We start from the raw sequence: 20,856 nt of genomic DNA, 5'->3' as shown, positions 1-20,856 counted from the left end.
AGTTTGAAAAAGAAGCCTTCAGTGCCTTCGTGATGTGACCATCCCTCTTCTCACAGCTATTTGCATCACTCCATCCCTTGGCAGTACATTTTCCTGCTATTTGATATATTGTTAGTGCTCTCTAATACTTCAAGACTGAACAGAAACCAACGGTGCTTCCATTCCTTTAAAAGCCAAGCAGAATCTTTCCTTCCTTCTGTCGGTGAAACAGCTTCAGTGGCTAAATAAATGCTGTCATCTTTAAAGGTCATTTCAAACAAAATAAGGAAAGGGCTGCTGCAAGGCGTTAACGCCAACCTTGTTTTGATATTTTTGACATCAGTGCCTGCTGTTTAATTAAAAGGAGGAATAGTTCTAAAATCTGAATAGTTTTTTTCATTTATTGTTTTGCATGGCTCAGTTCAAGAGGACAAACAACATTGCAGCAGATGTAGAAAAAAAATAAAAATTGAAGTTTAAAACCGAGCTAGCTACTGCAACTGAAGCTTTACAGCTTATTCTTAGGTCTTCCTCACCTCTTCTTCACTACATTTCTCTCTCTCTCTCTCTCTCTCTCTCTCTCTCACACACACACACACAGAGAGAGAGAGAGAGAGAGAGAGAGAGAGAGAGAGAGAGATTTTAATCTTTTCACCTTTGTAGCCAAGAAGAAGATTCAGTGTTTTCAGACTAAGGAAGAAACAATGTCATTGTTATATGAATAAATGGTTCTCAAGATTTCCAATCAGTTGGCAGATTAGTCCCAGTTCCTTTCTTCCTAAAACATTTTATCCTTGAGATGGCTCTAAGCACCACCACACTCTCTGAAATATGATACAGTAAAATATTATCCTTGAACTCTTATCAAGAGAAGATAATAAAATAGTGTATGTGTAGTATCGGAGCATTTGAATGCTTTAAAGTTAATTTGAGGCAGAGGGTTCTTGTTGCATTATAATTAGGCTTTTTCTTTGGAAGGACAATGTGGATATCTCCCTTGATCATCATTTCAGCAACTGAGAACTTCCCAATTTGGCTATGTAGGTTCTGTGTATCATAGGAACTGCTGTTTTGCTATACCTTGTGGAGTGCTGATCCTTGTCTTGTTCCATTCCTCATTACTTCCAGGAAAAGATGCACTGCTGTGAATAAATATTTGATTTTTTTCATTTATTATAGCCAGAAAAATAGATATATTCTTTTCCCATGTTTACTTTCTACTCATTCTATGATAATATAAAGTGTTACTTTCTGTTTATGTTTGAATTGTTCAAACAATTTCAGTAGTGACGTTGGTATGTAATTGCCTATCCAAAAGAGGGAATTCTCCTGGCGAATGTAAAATGGCATGTTCTTTATTTTTCAGAAATGTTTTTCAAGCATTGTTTGTTCTGTATTTTGCTGCTTTTACAATTTTATATAACTTCCTATTATGCTTAGTACTTTCGCAGTAGTCAAAAGAAATCTAAATCACGATGTAAAACTATACATACACAAATTGAATTGAGCAGAACACGTGTCTGTGTGTATGTTGGGGGGAAAACAACAACTGTTGATATTTGGTAGACGATGAGGGGAAATAATTGGGTTCAAGTTTGCATAGCTGCCATTTTTTTGCACACATAACACCTGAAGCTTAAAATAAATCACCTACTCTTTAGAAGCCATCCTTCAACAAATCACATGGGCTTTGAGGTCATTAGAGGGAAACCCTTCTTAATACTTGAGTCTTCAAGCTCCCTATCCCCCTCCTAATCTCTTTTCTACCTCTCTCCTACCCACCATTCTCCACCTATTCTGACACGTCCCCATACAACTGCTTCTGAGACTTTGTGGAGACTCACCGAGCAGATTTAAAATTATAACTCTCCGCTTCGTACAATAATATCTGTTGCCTGGGATTCGTGGAATCCATTTTAATGTGTTCAGTGACATTATAAAATGTAAAAAGGACCCTCTTGAGTTTGTTTGCCTCAGCACTTGAAATCTAAAAAGTAATTTGTAATTTTTTGTTTTCCAGAATTCGTACCCCAGGCTTTTGGAATGCCTTTATCACAAGTGATCGCTAATGATCGGGCCTACAAATTGAAACAAGATACTCAGAGGGAAGAACAGAGGGATGTTTCAGAATTTGTACCTTCCCTTTTACCATTTGGGAGTAAAAGACAGAACAAAGAACTCTCAAGCAGTAACTCATCTCTTAGCTCCACCTCGGAAACACCAAACGAATCTACTTCTCCTAACACACCAGAACCAGCTCCACGAGCAAGGAGGAGAGTAAGTTTTCTATCAGTGGATTTGCATGAGCTGCAGGCTTTTATGGGACTTTCCCAGGCGCTGCCTTTCTTACAGAAGTTAAAATCTCAGAGCTGGTCTTCCATAGTTAAATTAAAGTCAGCCCTGATTCAGTTGATAGTAGTTGCAATTTTAATGGTCATCTCTCATTCCCAGCTGTTCGTGGGAGAGAATGAAATGGACACAAGTCTCTTGCCAACACCTCAGGGGACACAAGGATTCTTTGGAAACTTTCCTTTTCCCCAGTCAGATTCTGGTTGGTCTTTCTCAAATTATTAAAGCACTCAGTCACTTTAAAAAAGAAGAAGCTGTTTATTGTAGATGGGTTACGTGCTTATGAGACTCTTGTTCATCCAGTTACTCATTTCATCCTCAAAATATAATAAAAAAAAACCTTGTGTAATTAGACTCCTGGTTCTATTCTAACATTTTAAAAAATAGCATCGGAATAAGTTAAATTGCTTTTTCCTTGATAGGTTAAAAAAAAACCCCTATTGAGGTTCATAAAAATAACTGGAGTAAAACTTCTAAAACCCACAGTCATGCAACCTGTTATTAGGACTAACCAAAAAAGTCACGAAGGAATGGGCAAGATTTCAAGTTATCTAAACTAGCTTGAAGCCACACATTTTATTTACGCATATTGTTTGACTATGGCTTCCTTTACTTATAGAATAACACTTGTGACATTACAGATATAGAATCTTACGATTGGAGATTTTTATTTTATGCCAGTGTATATTCTCCACTGTCAGTCAGGAATCAGTCACACATCCATATGCTTTACACAAGATAATTAAGAGAAAGGTTTTTCCTCCCTGAACAGATACAGGATAGGCAGTTTGTGCTGCCCATTAGTGGTATTTTTGGTGGGCTTTCTTCCTTTCAAAATGAAAAACCGATGTTTATAATTCTTTCCTCCCTGTATTTTCTACTAGGACATCATCCAGAAAATAATATTCACAAAGTTGGAGCATATTACACTGATTCTGTACCAGCTCCAGTGGCTGCTAGAACATTTCCAGGCCCAATTTAAAGTCCTAATTAGCTAGAGACTAGACTTTTGAAGGCCTATGCCCAGCCCATAGATCTGGTGGCAGAGTCCTTGATCATGGACCCTCTCGTAAGGTCTTTCACCTTTGTGAACACAAAAAATAGTCTTTTTTTTTAGTGGTGGCCCCATCATTCATTGTGAATCTTCCTCCCAGTGGAGGTATATTTAGTTCTTTTTTATTGTTTTCAAATGAGTCTTAAAGACCCGCTTGATTAATTGTGGTGGTAATGCAATGCTGATGTTGTTTACCCTCATAAGATGTAATTTTAACTGTTATTTTATTGCTGGTATGGAATGAGATGTTTGTATGTTGTGCTTTGTAGTTTTGCCTTTAAATGGTTTAATGATTTATGCTTTGTCCTGAAAGGCAGTATCTTCCATTATGTACACTTTTTCTATTGGACTGGTTGTGCCCATGAATAGCAGATGCCTCTGTTGGCCTGTCCAAGGAATAAAGCAATTTTCCCTTCTAAAAATGGCTATTGTGTTTTATTATAGTAGAAGTATAGTCTTCTGTTCTGTAAGGTGCTATCAGGGAATTCTGGGCACTGCCTGGAACTTGGAATAACACCCCCCCCCCCAAATGTGATTTTTAAATGGATAGTGTAATTTGTGAATTTTGGGACTGTGCACCCACATACAGCAGAAAGCATGGCTCATTGCATCCAATGGTATTCTAACATCATCAAAACAACTTCCTCCACCTCAGAAAACCTTGTTTGTAATCATCACACCAAATTGGGCAAAGTCAAACAGAAGTCATATTTCAGTCTGCCATCTTGATTCAAAATGGTACCCAATGTCCAAACATAGACGAAGACCACCACCTCCACTTCAGGAACCTTCATGACAAGTTGGGTTACAATATCTCAAGAGGCATCCAAATGGGCGCAGTTGTGAGCTGCCCCACCAAATTGGGTGAGAAGATCCAAACAGACTGGTTTGGGCCCAGGACAAATTTGGGCAAAGTTACATCAAACTGGGCAATTATGTCTTTAGAGGCATCCACACTGGCGCAGGTTGGACCCATCACACCAAAAATCAGGTGCAGTCACACCAAAGTCACATTTCAGTCCACCATCTTAATTCAGAATGGTCCCTGGTGTCCAAACGCAAATGAAGATCACTGCCTCCCCCTCAGGAATCCTTGTGTTGAGTTGGGTGATGATATCTTCAGAGGCATCCAAATCAGTGTAGTTTGGACCCATCATGCCAAGAATAGGGCAAAGTCACGTTTCAGAACACCATCTTGATTCAGAATTGACTTTCCTGTTTTCTGTTTATGTAAGAATCTGTCCCATGTGTTTTTGGAGCTATTTTTATTCATGGCTATCTCTGCTGTGAAGGAAGACTACAAATGGAATTCTCTCCCACCAACACCCATGTTGATTGTATGTCTTTGTGTATGTTGCAGGGTGCAATGTCTGTGGACTCCATTACGGATCTTGATGACAGTCAATCTCGACTGCTAGAAGCCCTACAGCTGTCATTGCCTGCTGAAGCCCAGAGCAAAAAAGAAAAGTCCAGGGACAAGAAACTAAGCCTTAATCCTATTTACAGGCAGGTTCCTCGAGTTGTGGACAGCTGCTGCCAGCATTTAGAAAAACATGGTAAGTATGATTCAACCTGGCAATGAAAGGCAGGCGACAGACCATCTTGTATTTATTGTACTAGCCATTGGCCTTGACGACTTTTAAAATAAAACTTCAGATATACAAACAATGAAATAAAGATAAATAATAAGATAACAATTAAAAGACAGTATAGTTATACTAAAACCTTTTACCCAATACAATAAAAAACCCCAACACAACTTTTTTCCATTTAAAGTTTCTTAGCATGCTAAAGGGAACAGTGATGTTTTATATGTCACAAACAGATAACTCCTGACAAAAAGTAGATAATTACTTGATCAGAACTTCTTGTTAAACTTGAAAAATCTTATTTCCTTTGGACCCTCATAAAGGGGACATTTCAATACATAATGGATTACAGTGCTACCTTGGTTCTCAAGCTTAATCCATTCCAGAAGTCCTTTCCAAAACCAAAGCGTTCCAAAACCAAGGTGCGCTTTCCCAGAGAAAGTAATGCAAAATGGATCAATCCATTCCAGACTTTTAAAAACAACCCCTAAAACAGCAATTTAACATGAATTTTACTATATAACAAGACCATTGATCCATAAAATGAAAGCAATAAACAATATACTGCAGTCACACAATCAATCAGTAGCTGAACTGGGTTCCACACAGTCACAGAAACAAAAGAAAAAAGAGCCAAAATAAATAGCAAAAACAGACAGACCTCAGCGTAACACTCAAAACAGAAGTGTAACACTCAAAATGGAGCATGTTCGGTTTTTGAAAAAAGTTCACAAACTGGAACACTTACTTCCAGGTTTGCAGTGTTTGGGTTCCAAATTGTTTGAGTACCATGGCGTTTGAGAACCAAGGTACCACTGTACATTCTCCACAAGTTTCAAATTATAGTTGCAGATCTGTTGGGAGACCCGTATCCATCCAACACAGCAGAAGGCAAAATTTGTACTTGTATTTATGCCTACTCCAACCTTATGTCTACTTCAGCTTTACCTTCATGTAGCCTATTCCTTCATTCTTTTTTTTAAATCTAAAAGATCCAAAAGTGCTGCAGGCAGATTATACATCTGTGACAGACATGGATAATGCCACTTTGGTTTCCCATGCTACTTGAGAAAAAGCAAGTGTGTTTTACCAAGTATATAACTCTGTCATGGTGCATTGATGAAATTTCAGTAGTGCCACCTGTATCCTTAAAGGTAAAGGTAAAGGGACCCCTAACCATTAGGTCCAGTTGTGGCAGACTCTGGGGTTGCGGCGCTCATCTCGCTTTATTGGCCGAGGGAGCCAGCGTACAACTTCTGGGTCGTGTGGCCAGCATGACTAAGCCACTTCTGGCGAACCAGAGCAGCGCATGGAAACACCATTTACCTTCCCGCCATTTACCTATTTATCTACTTGCACTTTGACATGCTTTCGAACTGCTAGGTTGGCAGGAGCTGGGACCGAACAACGGGAGCTCACCCCGTCACGGGTGCATTAATATTCTAGTGTATACACATCCTGAGCTGCTGACAGTCATAGGATAGAAAGGGGAAGTATCTGTCCTTTGTGACTAAGAGATAACTAAAATGGTGTTCAAATTAGCATTTTTTAAAATTCTGGGATGCAAGTTGTTCACATCTACATTTACCATTTCCAGCCTCCTGCTGTTGCCAGGGAGAAAGCAGCGCATGAGCCAGTGCAATACTAAGTTCATCCATAGGCAACTTTTTTCTCTATGCACTTAACTTTTATGCCTACATTAGTGAGCTGAGGCTGAAGTATTTTTATATAATTGAGACATGTGTGTTATGGTTAAGATAGGTCTTAGACTTCCCTCTAGTGTCACCCTTAAATAGTTACCACCGAGTTGCTGAAAAGCAATCATTGATGCATAACAGCAAGCTTCACTGAGGAAAGTACTCACCAATTCTACCTTTTTCTGAATTGTAGACAAGTTTGGGTTTTATGTTTGGGGTGGATGGGGAGGAGGAGTGATAGCCCCTGAGTGTTGTTACAGTTATTCATAGGATGTTTGCTGCAGAAAATGTAAAAATGCTCTGATAATGCATGTTCTACCAAAGCTTTAAATAATGAAAGAAGTGATTTGTTGTATTTTTCAGGCCTTCAGACAGTGGGCATATTCCGAGTTGGTAGCTCAAAAAAGAGAGTAAGACAGGTGAGACTATAGTGCACCTTCCTTTTTCCCCCTTTCTTTAACGCATACTGAGAATCTGATATTTAAAAAGTCTAAGAGAACAATAATGCCTTTGTAACTTTTCTAGACAAAGCAGTTTACAAGCCACATATCAAACATACTAGGGGGGAAATTATGACCACAAAAATCTCAGAACAATATTTTGAAACATTGCTAAAAGCCATGAAGACTGATACTGATACTAATACTGCATAATATAAAATTAAGAGAGTTGGGCAAAACTTGTGGAGTTCAACCATTCAGATCAAATTAGTTGCTGAAGGCACTGATAAAGAGGTCTTTAAGATCCATTTAAAACCCACAAGGGATAAGATTTGCTTTATAAGGACCACTGTAACCAATGACATGGTCTAGGGTATTGTTCATAAAGGATTTCATTTTTGTACTGTCTAATTAAACTTTCTTTTTTTAAATTTAAATTTAAACTTAACAGGGTTTCTGCAAAATTGAATGTTGGTCCCTTACAATGAAATAACAGTGTACGTTGAAATCATTAACAAAAAGTGTCCATTTGACTGTTAATAATACTGAAATCACTCCATTTCACCTTAAAACAATACAGACTTTGGTCCATTTCTTCAGATTATACTGTTTTCTTAGCAGATGTGGAACATGGCACAGTCTCCAACTGGCGGCCAAAGTATTAACCTAATGCATCATCCCCCCTTATTTATGATTTGTAGATTAATAATGTAGATGTCTAGATGTGACCTTTTCCCTTTGTGTTGATTTTTCCAGTTACGCGAAGAGTTTGACCGTGGTGTGGATGTAATGTTGGATGAAGAACACAGCATTCATGATGTGGCTGCATTGTTAAAGGAATTTCTTCGTGACATGCCTGATCCACTCCTGACTAGGGAGCTTTACACTCCTTTCATCAATACTCTCCGTAAGCAGAGCAACCTCCTCCTTTACAGATTCCTTAAAAACCTACACCACACAAACTCTGCGTAAGGTGTAAAAGTGCAGTTGAAATGATTTGTTCCTAAATGAACCTGTTTAAAATGTGTGTTGGGTCCTAAACACTTCTTTGTTAAATTTTTGAAATGCGGGAAACTTAAAACAGCTGCCAAGTACCTAATGTGGTTTAATGGGTGGAGTTCTGAGTATGGGCTAAGGATGAAGTCCCTAGATAAAGTAATCAGTTCTTGGTGTGTAAAATGAGAGTTGGGAGGACACAAAAGTTAAAGTATTTTGATTTCTGAGCGTGAAATAGATGATGGCTATATTCTTAAGTTGGCAAAAGAAAAGTTGGCTCTGCCATTAATTCCCGTTACACTTATTGCCTGTTCCTGATGAACCTCTATGGCTAATCCTAAGCAGCTTTCCTCAACCTAGTGCCGTCCAGATGTTTTAGACTGCATCTCAAGCGTGGCCAGTTGCCAATGTTCATCATGTGTGCATGCAAATTGACTGCAGTTTGTAAAGCTATTATGCTTTCCCAATCTTTAAATAGTAGTGCCAAGCACTTGGGGTTGTAGCCAACATTGTGCAAGTGAAACACAAGTACAGACTACGGGTCTCTCATTTCTTTCCTTCCTGCAGCCCTGCAGAGCACAATTTTCTTCACCGATTTTTCAGTAATGCCTCCTATCTACTGCAGCCATTTACAACACAACCCTTACTCCCTGAATGACCCCTGACCCTGTAGAGAAGCTTTTTTGGGAGTGCAAGTGTTGGAGAGCAGAATGGAGGAAGGGAAAGATTTGCTGTGTAAGCTTGCCTCCCACTTGTGGAATATTGGATCCATTGTCTACCTGGAACTAATGTGAGAGACAATGTATGATTTTGTCCACTTGTACACAATGCAGACAATACTGTATTCAGCCCCACTCACTGATTTAGAATAAGAGTAAAAATGTGATCTATAGTTGAATTTTCTCTAGAAACTTCCTCAAATGTTGATTTCATGTTATCCTGAGATGAACTCCGTTAGAATATACCTGTTGCTTCATCAAGTTGATGTGAATCCTGTTTTTTTCTAGACTAGAGCTGTGCACGAATGCCTCTTGAATTTTTTCTTCCTATTCTCAGGGACGGGATTCGATATTATCAGTGACAATGGTGAAGCTTATTTTCTTTTCTCAACAAGTGACAACTGCAGCAACCATGGTGGCAGCCTGGCTACCATTTTGCATTCCCCACAATGGCTCAAACCTAGCATTATCCCAGGTCATGGGAGAAGAGAGGAATTGGTGGCCAGTGATGAAGAATAGTCAGAGAAAATTCTGTGAAGTGGCCTTTTCTTCTAGCGAAATGAGAGAAAATTCTCAGAAACTGTCTGAGAAAAAGGGAGATGTTTTGGCTCAGCTCTAGATTATGTTCTTGTACAGGCAACACCAGTTTTGCCTGTGTTCAAAAAATATGCGACAATGCACACATGGGCTGTTTTCAGACCTGGAAGAGAGTGTGATGGGGTGGAGTGGGGTGGAACAGGAGCAAATTGGGGGCTGCCTGTATTTAATTTCACTTGATATAAATTATATAGGAATATCATGTCAGTTGAGAGATATGTAACATGCCTGTCCTTGTGTACATAACTGTGAGCACATTCCTTAGAGTGCTTTCCCCCCTCTCTTTTAGTATTAGAGCCCCATGAACAACTAAGCACCCTGCAACTTCTTATTTATCTTCTACCTCCCTGCAACTGTGACACCTTACATCGACTCCTCCAGTTCCTTGCGACTGTAGCAAGCCATGCAGAAGACAGGATAGACCAAGACAGCCAGGATGTAAGTTCAGATCATTCATTTTTTCTATGGCTATTTCTGGAGGATGCTCTGAAGAACAGAGAAATGAATCATCCCCTCCGCCCCCATTTGCTTCATTTTCCGGTACAGCATCTTTAAGGGGTGTTAAGGGGTGATATGATAGCCATGTTCAAATATATAAAAGGATGTCACATAGAGGAGGGAGAAAGGTTGTTTTCTGCTGCTCCAGAGAAGCGGACACGGAGCAATGGATCCAAACTACAAGAAAGAAGATTCCACCTAAACATTAGGAAGAACTTCCTGACAGTAAGAGCTGTTCGACAGTGGAATTTGCTGCCAAGGAGTGTGGTGGAGTCTCCTACTTTGGAGGTCTTTAAGCAGAGGCTTGACAACCATATGTCAGGAGTGCTCTGATGGTGTTTCCTGCTTGGCAGGGGGTTGGACTCGATGGCCCTTGTGGTCTCTTCCAACTCTATGATTCTATGATTCTATGATTCTATGATCTTTGTGTTTATTAACAGTTTCCATGCTTATTAATATTTTTTATTGTTAATAACAAAATAAGTGATTTTTCAAAAGTGGCTTTGATATTTGCTGCATTGCGAACAAAAAAAGGGAAAGAAATGCTTTAAAATGAAAATTCCAACCCGAATCTTTTGATTAAATTTCATATATAAATAAATTCTAGTTGGAAATAAAGCATTTGCTGTGTTTAACTCCTCTCTCCTTCCCTAAATCATACTAATCTCAGTAAATTTTATTATAAATTAGCAATTCCTATTTCATCTTTTCAATAGTTTTGTAAACTTTAATTTTAAATAATGGATAAAGTATATTGTACACAATTTCCTTTGGATTATTTGTGCTCTGGTTATAGATTTCTTTTGGAAGTCGAATATTAGCATATGTTTTGCGCTTTCCAAATGTTACTTTCCCTTGCCTCATGCATTGCAGCATAAATATGGGAGGGATGCCCTCACAGAGGAGTTTTCCACTTCAGCAGTGCAAGTTTCCAGTAATCACCGGTTCTGGAGTGGAAACTTAGCACTTCATGTGGCATTTGTATAGAAGAGCCTGACCACTGAAAAGCAGCTTATCAGAAAACTGTCTCCAGCACCAGTATTATAAATATAACAGGTCATTGCATGATGTTCTTTCCAGAAACAGTTGTGTTCCTGATCTTCAGGCATCCTTGTATAAAGCACACATAGCTGATAAAAAATTGATAAATAAAGATGCAGACATATTGAGAACAAATTTGGATCTTTTTTATGGCAGATGGTTCAAGAGTATAAGACAATGCGGGGTTCTAAACTGGTTAGGAAAATAAATTCAGCTTACACTAAATTCCAGGCAGCCATTTACAGAATCAGGTAACTCAACTTTATTTCTGTTTTGTTTCAGATTCCTGGCAACAAAATGACATCACTTAATCTAGCCACTATATTTGGACCTAACCTGTTGCACAAACAGAAGACAACAGACAAAGAATTTACCGTTCAAAGTACAGCGCGAGCTGAGGAGAGTACTGCAATCATTGCTGTTGTACAAAAGATGATAGAAAACTATGAAATGCTTTTCATGGTAGGCAAAGTCTTCTTTATTTTGCATTATTGCAGGTTATGAATACAGTGGTACCTTGGGTTAAGAACTTAATTTGTTCTGGAGGTCTGTTCTTAACCTGAAACTTTTCTTAACCTGAGGTACCACTTTAGTTAATGGGGCCTCCTGCTGCCGCCACGCCACCGCCATGCAATTTCTGTTCTCATCCTGAAGCAAAGTTCTTAACCCAAGGTACTCTTTCTGGGTTAGCGGAGTCTGTAACTTGAAGCATCTGTAACCTGAAACATCTGTAACCTGAGGTACCACTGTACACTTCAAACTTTTCTCCTGTGCTTTCATTTCAAAACATGAAGCACTCTCTATGTATATATTATATATCAGCTGTGGCATTGCCTTTTTAATGTATGGCAAAACACTGCTGAAAAAAACTATTGTCAATATGTGGAGAAAATCTCATGAGATAAAAAACAAAACACCAGTTTGGCATCATGAACTTGAGATAGCATCATATATTTTCAGTTGTTGATAAATAAAATCCCTTATACATTAGCATACAGTGTTTTTATCCTGTGGAGTACAATTCTTTGAGAAGTTGCTCCATAAGAATTGCAGATGTTTCTCACTTCAGAAAGAAAAAAAGAATGAACATGGATGCATATTCCTTCACACGCATTGAAGGCCTTCCATGGTAGGGTGAATAGTGTGGATTATGAGGTTGACAATTAGAGCAGAAAGGCCTTGGGAACTACAAAATTATTGCTCACTTGCATATGAGGTAGAAAGTGCAACTCATAATTGCTAAATGAAATTCAAAACAACAGTTAGTGTTTCCTCATACTGTCAAGTTTTCTGTGCAGTAAATATAAAATAAGCATCTTTCATCAAGGTTTCACTTCTGCTTCAGGGATATTGCCACAAGTATTCATACACACTTCCCAGTATTTTTTACTTGGCGATGAACTTCTACAAGATAGTGCATTCTTTTGTACATGTGGGTACTATGGTTTCATAACATTATTCCTTAGCTTGAAGTAATACAATAACTGTATCTGACACCTGCTAAGCAGAAGGGGGTGGTGGTGATGCTGATTATTTGTAGCCCAAATGGACCAGAAGGATCAGTGCATGTGGCACAATTCAAAAAAGCCTATTGTGGCCCCAAAATGCCTATGGGAAGTCCACAAACATGATATGAATTCAACTGCCTTCTTCCACTATTCCTACTAGTGACTGGTATTCAGATGCATAATGCCTTCAATCCTGGAGGTAATGCATAGCCATCAGTAGTGTTATCCTCTATGGATTTGTCTAATCCTTCTTTAAATCCATCTATGTGATCATTGCCGCATCTTGTTGAACCGAATTCCATACTTTAACTGTGTGCTATTGAAGAAGTACTCCCTGGAGAAAACAAGTTCAGGCACCAGTTCTGTTTAACACAGAGCAGAGGATATTACAAACCAGAGGCCAAGGCTGCTGCTGCCATGCAGTTCTTCCTTCAAACAGCTATCTTGATGGCACTGAAATGCTTACAAGAGGGGACTGATAGAGTTGGCCTCCTCCCTTGCTAACGACATGGGTGGTCCTGGCTGCCTCGGCTGCAGACGTCTCTCTTCGCAAAGGCAGTTGAGCTCCTTGCAAACCCTTTTTGTTTTTACCACCCTGAGTAATTTGGTGTCACCGGCAAACTTGGCCACCTCACTGCTCACCCATATCTCCAGATCATTTATGAACAAATTAAAAGTGTCAATTAATTCCTTCTCTCCAGTTCAGCTGTTACAGAACAAAAGTGCCCAAACCCTAAGATAGCTTCCCCACCCCCCTTTCCACTTTCATATTACAGTTGCTATGGAAAATCTCCATCTGGGTACAGCCTTAGAAAGATTAAATACTTACAGCAATATGGTACCTTATGTAAGTAACTGAAGTATAGCTAAAGCAATCAAGTATTAGAAGGCAACTGTGGTTAATATCCCAGGTGTCTTCCTGTACAAATAGATTCCTTCTTCCCCTATTCCAGCAAATGATTGATTGATTGATTGATTGATTGAGTTTGTTTGTGGGGTTTTTTTGTGCCGTTAACTTTTTACATGGTGCAGTGGCAGCCATGGGAGCCTTTGATTGAAGAACCTCCATCTGATCAGTGGAAATGGCCAACATAGTTAATGCTATTTGTAGCTTCTGGAAGAGAAAAATATGTCACTGAATGTATGCTGGACATGAATAAAAATATTTTATTCTGTGAACTATATAGACATGATCTGGTTTCCCTTATAGTGGAAAAATGACTCAATTCCTATGACTTCTCCTTTTTTGAATCACTTGTTGTCAGTATTGATTGATTGATTGATTGATTGATGGTTTAATAAAGGTAAAGGGACCCCTGACCATTAGGTCCAGTCGTGGCCGACTCTGGGGTTGCAGCGCTCATCTCGCTTTATTGGCTGAGGGAGCCGGCGTATGGCTTCCGGGTCATGTGGCCAGCATGACTAAGCCGCTTCTGGTGAACCAGAGCAGCGCACGGAAACGCCGTTTACCTTCCTGCCGGAGCGGTACCTATTTATCTACTTGCACTTTGATGTGCTTTCGAACTGATAGGTTGGCAGGAGCAGGGACCAAGCAACAGGAGCTCACCCCGTTGCGGGGATTCGAACCGCCGACCTTCTGATCAGCAAGTCCTAGGCTCTGTGGTTTAACCCACAGCACCACCCATGGGTTTAATACTGCATAGCAAATGTTGATGCACAGCAGTGCCCTTTGGCAGTGTATGGGGCAACACATTTCAATGCATTACTCTACAGCCCACATTTAAACGAGATGAGAAGGCAAGAGGGAGTGGATAAATATTTGTGGGAAAAGCAGGGTGTGTGGGTATGTTTTATTTAGTTGAATGCAGAAGTATTTCAATGCAGTTGAAAAATACTTCTAATTAAGAAACTTAAATTTAAAAGCAGTGTTATAGTATTGCAACACAGTCAGTTTGCATTCTGCACATTGCTTTTGAACCAAGGTTAAAAAGTAGTAGTATAATAGTATTGCCACTGTGTTTGACTGGAAACAAGTGAAGTGCTTAAGGCAGAGACTGATAACCTCCCACCCTTCAGATGCTGTTGGACTACAACTCCCATAAACCCACATCATGGCATGGGGAAGATGGCTTTAAACCCCCTTCCACCAAGTTGCTTCCCGAACACTAAAGCCTGCTTTTAACTTCCTTAGAAACAAACAGGAGTTTCTGACATGGAACACTGACATCTCATCTAATTGCATCCTAAATCTGATGAGCACAGTTGTTCTGGCTGGGGCTGATGGGAGTTGTAGTTCAAAACATCTGGAGGGCTTCAGGACACATGGACTCTTGCTGCTTTGGCTTCTCACTTGCCTCCTATTCCTTCACTACAATCTTCAAGCACAATATACAAATTGAGTTAAGATTCTCCTTTCGGTTCATGCAGAACCTTCCTTTCCTGAAGTCCATAAAGGATATATTATTTAATTCCAAAAGACAGGTTCTAAATATAATGAGGTGGGATCCTGCTTGTGGGGTGGGGGCAAGTTGTCTTGACTCCCCTGCACCAGTCCCTACACTGTTTCTGAGTGTCCTTCAGTCCTCAACAGTGTTGGGGATATTGGGTGCTGCAGTGGGAGATCAGTAAAAGAAGCTTTTCCTTCTCTCTGCCAGCAGGAGCTAACAGGAGCGATGTTTGGACACAACCTATTAAATTAACAAGGATATTTTATTTCTCTAATGGGGGGGGGATAGGATTGAGCTAGTTATCCACTGGATCATTGCAGCTGTAGTAGCCTTTTTCATAGAATCATAGAATCATAGAATCATAGAGTTGGAAGAGACCACAAGGGCCATCGAGTCCAACCCCCTGCCAAGCAGGAAACACCATCAGAGCACTCCTGACATATGGTTGTCAAGCCTCTGCTTAAAGACCTCCAAAGAAGGAGACTCCACCACACTCCTTGGCAGCAAATTCCACTGCCGAACAGCTCTTACTGTCAGGAAGTTCTTCCTAATGTTTAGGTTGAATCTTCTTTCTTGTAGTTTGGCTCCATTGCTCCGTGTCCGCTTCTCTGGAGCAGCAGAAAACAACCTTTCTCCCTCCTCTATGTGACATCCTTTTATATATTTGAACATGGCTATCATATCACCCCTTAACCTCCTCTTCTCTAGGCTAAACATGCCCAGCTCCCTTAGCCGTTCCTCATAAGGCATCGTTTCCAGGCCTTTGACCATTTTGGTTGCCCACATTCTACCACATCTTTCTTACAATCTGTCATAGATCGCAGGGTGCGGGCAATGTCTGTCTTCTCTGCTTTTTTTAGAGCGGGTTTTATTATTTTGTTGGAGCTGATAAATATTTTGTCTCTTTATAGGCCAAGCTAAGTGCCTTGCTGGATGCAAGGGAACAATGTACCATTTCAAATGACGTGTTTATAATTAGAGAGTGCCTGCGGATGTGTGTCAGTTTGACATCAGATATGTATAGTGGAAAAGCATCTCCGTAGAGATTCTTCCTATTTGTGCAGATGTGTTTATTGACTGAACTGAACTGCTTCAGTGGATCTGGCTCAAACCTCTGCCCCAATTTAGCTTCTATAGTGGAATATACTTATATCGAGCTATTTGTGCTTATTTCTTCATTTGCTGTCAGCATTTTGTCTAAGAGAACAACAAGGTGTGTGAGTCTGCAAATTGGACCCTCATATTCTTTGCTAAGGTGGTAGATGCGATTGACAGATATAGGCGTGTTGACTCTTTGTAGCAAATGCTGATAGTTCCCTATCAAGCAGCAGCAAATTGTTTTTCAAACCCCAGAAGTGGTAAGAGGCCAGGGCTGCTGTTTATAGTTAAGACTTTGACATTTGCACTAGTTTCAAATAGAGAAACATTTGGACGAGAGCGTGGATCCACAGCGTACAACTCAAGTGTGTTGCTGCCAAGTTTTCTTTCGCTCCTCCAGCTGTGACCGGTTTCACCACTGAAACTGGAGCAAGATATGCGAAATAAAATCCAGTAGAACAGAATGTGATATTTGGCCTACTGCATGGGTTTATTGTCAGGTCAGAATGGTTCTGCTTGTCAGGATAAATACATAATATTACTACAGGTTTTTTGTGTTTCTTCAGTGAATTAGGATCAGCAATCTGCTGCTGATTTTAGTTCTGTAGTAAATAGTCAGGTGTCAGTTTCACATATTTTTCAAAGTTGCAGCAGAACAAAACAGAGAATACGTGCACTCTACAAGTAAATTCTAACTTAAGTACATGGAGCTGTATTAAAAATTCTTTCTGCGGGGATGTGTTAAAATCCTAAATAATCTGTCAGGATGATGGAGGCTCAGTTTGGCAATTGTTTTGTGAACAGGAGTCAAACTTGAAAGCGTTGTGTTTGTTTGTGTGTGTGCGCTGTTCTGCCTCCCAAGTTCATTCCATCCCAATGAGTCATGAATGCCAGGTCTCTGCCAGGTGTTGTACAGCCCATTAAAGTCAGAGATGCATGAATGAAATAAAATGTGCTACTTATAATAAAATTTAGAATGAAGAGCAATTTAACAGACATGAAAATCATTGCACACCTCATTCTTTTTGTAAGCATGATGAGTATTGATGTTTTAGAACAAATTATGCATTCAGCAATATTGTCTGATACTTGAGCAATATTTTATTGAACGATCAGTAAGAGCAGTCTTTCTACAAACTGTGTACAGTCCATTATTTCATATTATTAGAACCACAGTCATGTGCACTTATGCATAGTAAGGAAGAAATGAGTGGAAAGAGAGAGCAGTTGTTAAATAATACTGCATTCCTTATATACCGTATTTTTCCGTGTATAAGACTAGGTCCCTCCCCCCCAAAAAATAATGTCAGAAATTAGGGGGGTCTTATACATGGATATATCTCCCCCCATTTTCTTAAATCTGAGTCCCCAAAATCTGAGTCCCCCAAAATAGGGGGGGGCATCTTATAGACGGGAAAATACGGTACTTATTTCACACAAATAGTTGTAATCATTGATCAGTTGTTCTGTAGTGTGTTTGTTTCATTTTGTTGAAGCTTAACCTTTGACTATATAGTACAACGGAGCATGATTCTGTACTCACCTTTCTGATGCTTCATTCATTTATAGGTCCCTGCTGACCTTCAAAACGAAGTTCTGATTAGTCTACTTGAGACTGACCCAGATGTTGTAGACTATTTGCTGAGAAGGAAAGCTTCTCAGTCATCGTGAGTAATTTGTTTTCCTTTTCCTTCATTGTTTCCACCAGGGATGTGTTTTCTAGCTGAATTATTCAAATACGTCTAATTTCAAAACCCTGTTACAGGGATTTAAAAGAACAAGAATGTGCTGTCAACCATAGTGTCCATTTCCTAACTTAATGTGAGTGGTTGTGATTCTAGCGCCTTTAGAATCATTAAATGGTCTTCATGTTTATTTTCCATAGTCCATTTGCTTATAAAATAGGCAGGAAACTGTAATAAACTAATTTAATTGGTTCCATGGCAGCAGTTTTTAAGCATCTTCAATGATATGTATTAATCAGTAGCCTGGTTAGATTGATACTCATGAATGTTGATGGGGTTCATCTTTCACATAGCCGTGATCCTGATGTTTACTGAGGGCACAGAAATTCCAATATGTGCACACATGTTCCTTATACAGTTCAGCAAAGTGGACAGATCTGTGTACACAAAAGGAACTGGCTCCCCCATTGTAGGGAATATACTTTTACAGGATGGTTTTGCACGTATTGGGCACACTGAAAGTTTTGGATCATATGTGTGTTAATTTGTTTCTAGTGCGTGCCAATGCAGCAGCTGTTAGTATCTCAATAGCATTCTCAGCTATACATTAAGTCATTTTAAAGGTTTCCTGGACAGAGTTCAGAACAGTTCTCTCTCTCTTTCTCTCTCTCTCTCTCTCTCTCTCTCTCTCTCACACACACACACACACACACACACACACTTTGTTGTATCATCAGTCCAATAGCTTGCAGCTGAGTTCCATGCAGATGTGCTTATCAATCTTCTTTGAAAAGCATGATGGCACTTTCTTAAGAAACTGTGTTCAAATGATGGTTTCAAATTGCAGTCACTGTACTTCCCAGGTCAACAATGGAAAATGTTTGTGTCTGAGACTTATGAAGGAATTGTCACTAACCTATTGTTCTGCTGCTAGTAAAATTTGTTCTTTTTCCATTCATTTCATTAATAATGAGGTACCTAGAAATCAGTTTTTATATGTTTTAATGTTAGCGTGTTTCCAGCCGTCATTGCGAAGTCATGGGAAAGAATTTGGCTAGAAGATGAGAGGGACAATTGTTCCACATGAAAAGAATGTGATCCTCATAAGACATGGCTCGTTCCCAGTCCCATTTGGAGAAATGGCTACAAATAAACTGGGCTGTTCCCCCCCCCCCCATGAGAAGTTGGAATGTGAGATACGCATTTAGTTAACAACAGCCACCAAAATCTATAACCACATATCTCTTGGGACTATCCTAGTTACACTTGATTATGGATTTTAAATCTGGACAAATGACAAGGAGAATGGTGAAACTCAACAGTGTGAAGTAAACACATGTCCAGCAGTGGAAATAATTGGTTCCATGCAAAATATATGAGAACTACTCCAACACTTCTTTCTCAGGATGGCTGTCTTGAGACTGCTACTTGTAAAGTGTACATTGCGAGTGCCTCTCTGGCCTTTTCACTCAATGCTTTCTCGCCTCTGCTTTTAACTGATTGCCGGTGTTTCCATTTCCTCTTATTGGAGAGCAAAACAAAGCTTGCTATGTTTACTACATATCCTGTCAGGATGGAAACAGAAAAAAATGCAGCTGTGTTGGGCATTATGTAATATTGCTTGCTACTAACACTACTGGAATGACCATCTATTTCTGGATTGCTCACACACTTACATACCTGGATTTGCAAGGATGAATTTTCAATTCTTCATCAGTATACTAATATAACTAACCAAAAAACTGGCGGTGAAAGCTTTCTTGTTAAATCTCTTATAAAGCAGACAGTGTCCATCTTAAGCTTTTATCAGGGATTCTTTTTATAAGAAGGACAAGGCTTATTCAAGGTAAGGTAAGACTTTATGTAACTTGGAAGTTTGTTGTATAGTATTTCCATGAATGTTTCCCTTCACCCCACCCTCCACATTTCTTGTGTTATGTCACTTTATTAGACATCTCCTACATAATAATTAGTGACGCGGGTGGCGCTGCGGGTTAAACCACAGAGCCTAGGACCTGCTGATCAGAAGGTCGGCGGTTTGAATCCCCGCGACGGGGTGAGCTCCCATTGCTCGGTCCCAGCTCCTGCCAACCTAGCAGTTCAAAAGCACGTCAAAGTGCAAGTAGATAAACAGGAAGGTAAACAGCATTTCCGTGCGCTGCTCTGGTTCGCCAGAAGCGACTTAGTCATGCTGGCCACATGACCCGGAAGCTGTACGCCGGCTCCCTCGGCCAATAGAGCAAAATGAGCGCCACAACCCCAGAGTCGGCCACAACTGGACCTAATGGTCAGGGGTCTCTTTACCTTTACATAATAATTTGCCAAATTTTATATTACTTTCCAAAACTGAAATACAACTATTACACATACATGATTTTAAAAATCACATTGTAGAGAAAACCTTCAGTGTTAACACAAGAAGTGAGTTCTGTTTGAATTATAATTTCACCTGACTTATTCTGCAAAACTTCTGTTGTTGTCTTTTTGAAACATCTGTTGATTTGTTTTAGATATATTGTGGCAGTGGCTTTTTCTTTTACTTATGTGGTGTAGAAAACAGTCTCCATTGTTATAGAAGCACTTTCATCCCAGAATCGGTGGACCTGCCTTGCGCTCTTGTTGTTGAAATGCACAATTGATTTTCCTGGGCTGAACTTTCTGTTTTTGTGTCAAACTTTATCAGAATCCCTGAAATGCTCCAGTCAGAAGGTTCATTCTCCATGGAAGGCCGACATCCATCCATAGACTCAAATAGAGCCTCGAGTGGTGACATCTCGCCTTATGACAACAACTCCCCAGTGCTCTCTGAAAGGTCTCTTTTGGCAATGCAAGACGATATGGCCCTCGCTTCCGAGTCAAAGTTATTCAAAGTACCAGAGCAATGTACATTGATCAGCAGTTTGCACCCCAAATCAAGAGAGAATTCCCTTGGATCGTGGTTTGGAAAAGGTATGATCAGCACCAAAGCGAGATGTTTCTCATTGCACTGTGATGTTATTGCTGTGTATTACATATTTTAAAATAGTTCTAGGCTGTCTTTTTTTGGGGAGGGGAGTCCTCTGAAGGAAATACACATAAAAAGAATAAAACACAATTCCAAAAATTGCAATCAACTGAAAGCAGTAGTAAAGATATTTCAAAAGCCACAGTCGTACAAAATTCATTTCAACACTTAAAATAAGTAATTGAAAACCTTCA

At 39.7% G+C, this 20,856-nt stretch overlaps 1 protein-coding gene across 6 annotated transcripts in view; it reads left to right on the top strand.

The window, feature by feature from the left end:
* ARHGAP6 (Rho GTPase activating protein 6) overlaps nt 1-20,856 on the top strand; it is a 182,239-nt gene that overhangs the window by 157,013 nt on the left and 4,370 nt on the right. For 5 of the 6 annotated variants that reach the window (XM_081197003.1, XM_081197002.1, XM_081197005.1 and 2 more), the window contains exons 4-11: nt 2,000-2,256; nt 4,743-4,938; nt 7,032-7,087; nt 7,865-8,015; nt 9,710-9,858; nt 11,242-11,421; nt 17,543-17,640; nt 20,342-20,607. In XM_081197003.1, coding sequence (XP_081053129.1) covers nt 2,000-2,256; nt 4,743-4,938; nt 7,032-7,087; nt 7,865-8,015; nt 9,710-9,858; nt 11,242-11,421; nt 17,543-17,640; nt 20,342-20,607 — 1,353 coding nt within the window. Of the gene's footprint in view, nt 1-1,999; nt 2,257-4,742; nt 4,939-7,031; nt 7,088-7,864; nt 8,016-9,709; nt 9,859-11,241; nt 11,422-17,542; nt 17,641-18,669; nt 19,504-20,341; nt 20,608-20,856 lie in introns of those variants that run through there. The other variant, XM_081197007.1, reaches the window with a different exon arrangement.

Source organism: Podarcis bocagei, assembly GCF_964188305.1.
Source record: "Podarcis bocagei genome assembly, chromosome: 6".
NCBI lineage: Eukaryota > Metazoa > Chordata > Lepidosauria > Squamata > Lacertidae > Podarcis > Podarcis bocagei.
The sequence above is the reverse complement of the archived record's forward strand: the minus strand, read 5'-3'. Positions and strand labels throughout refer to the sequence as shown.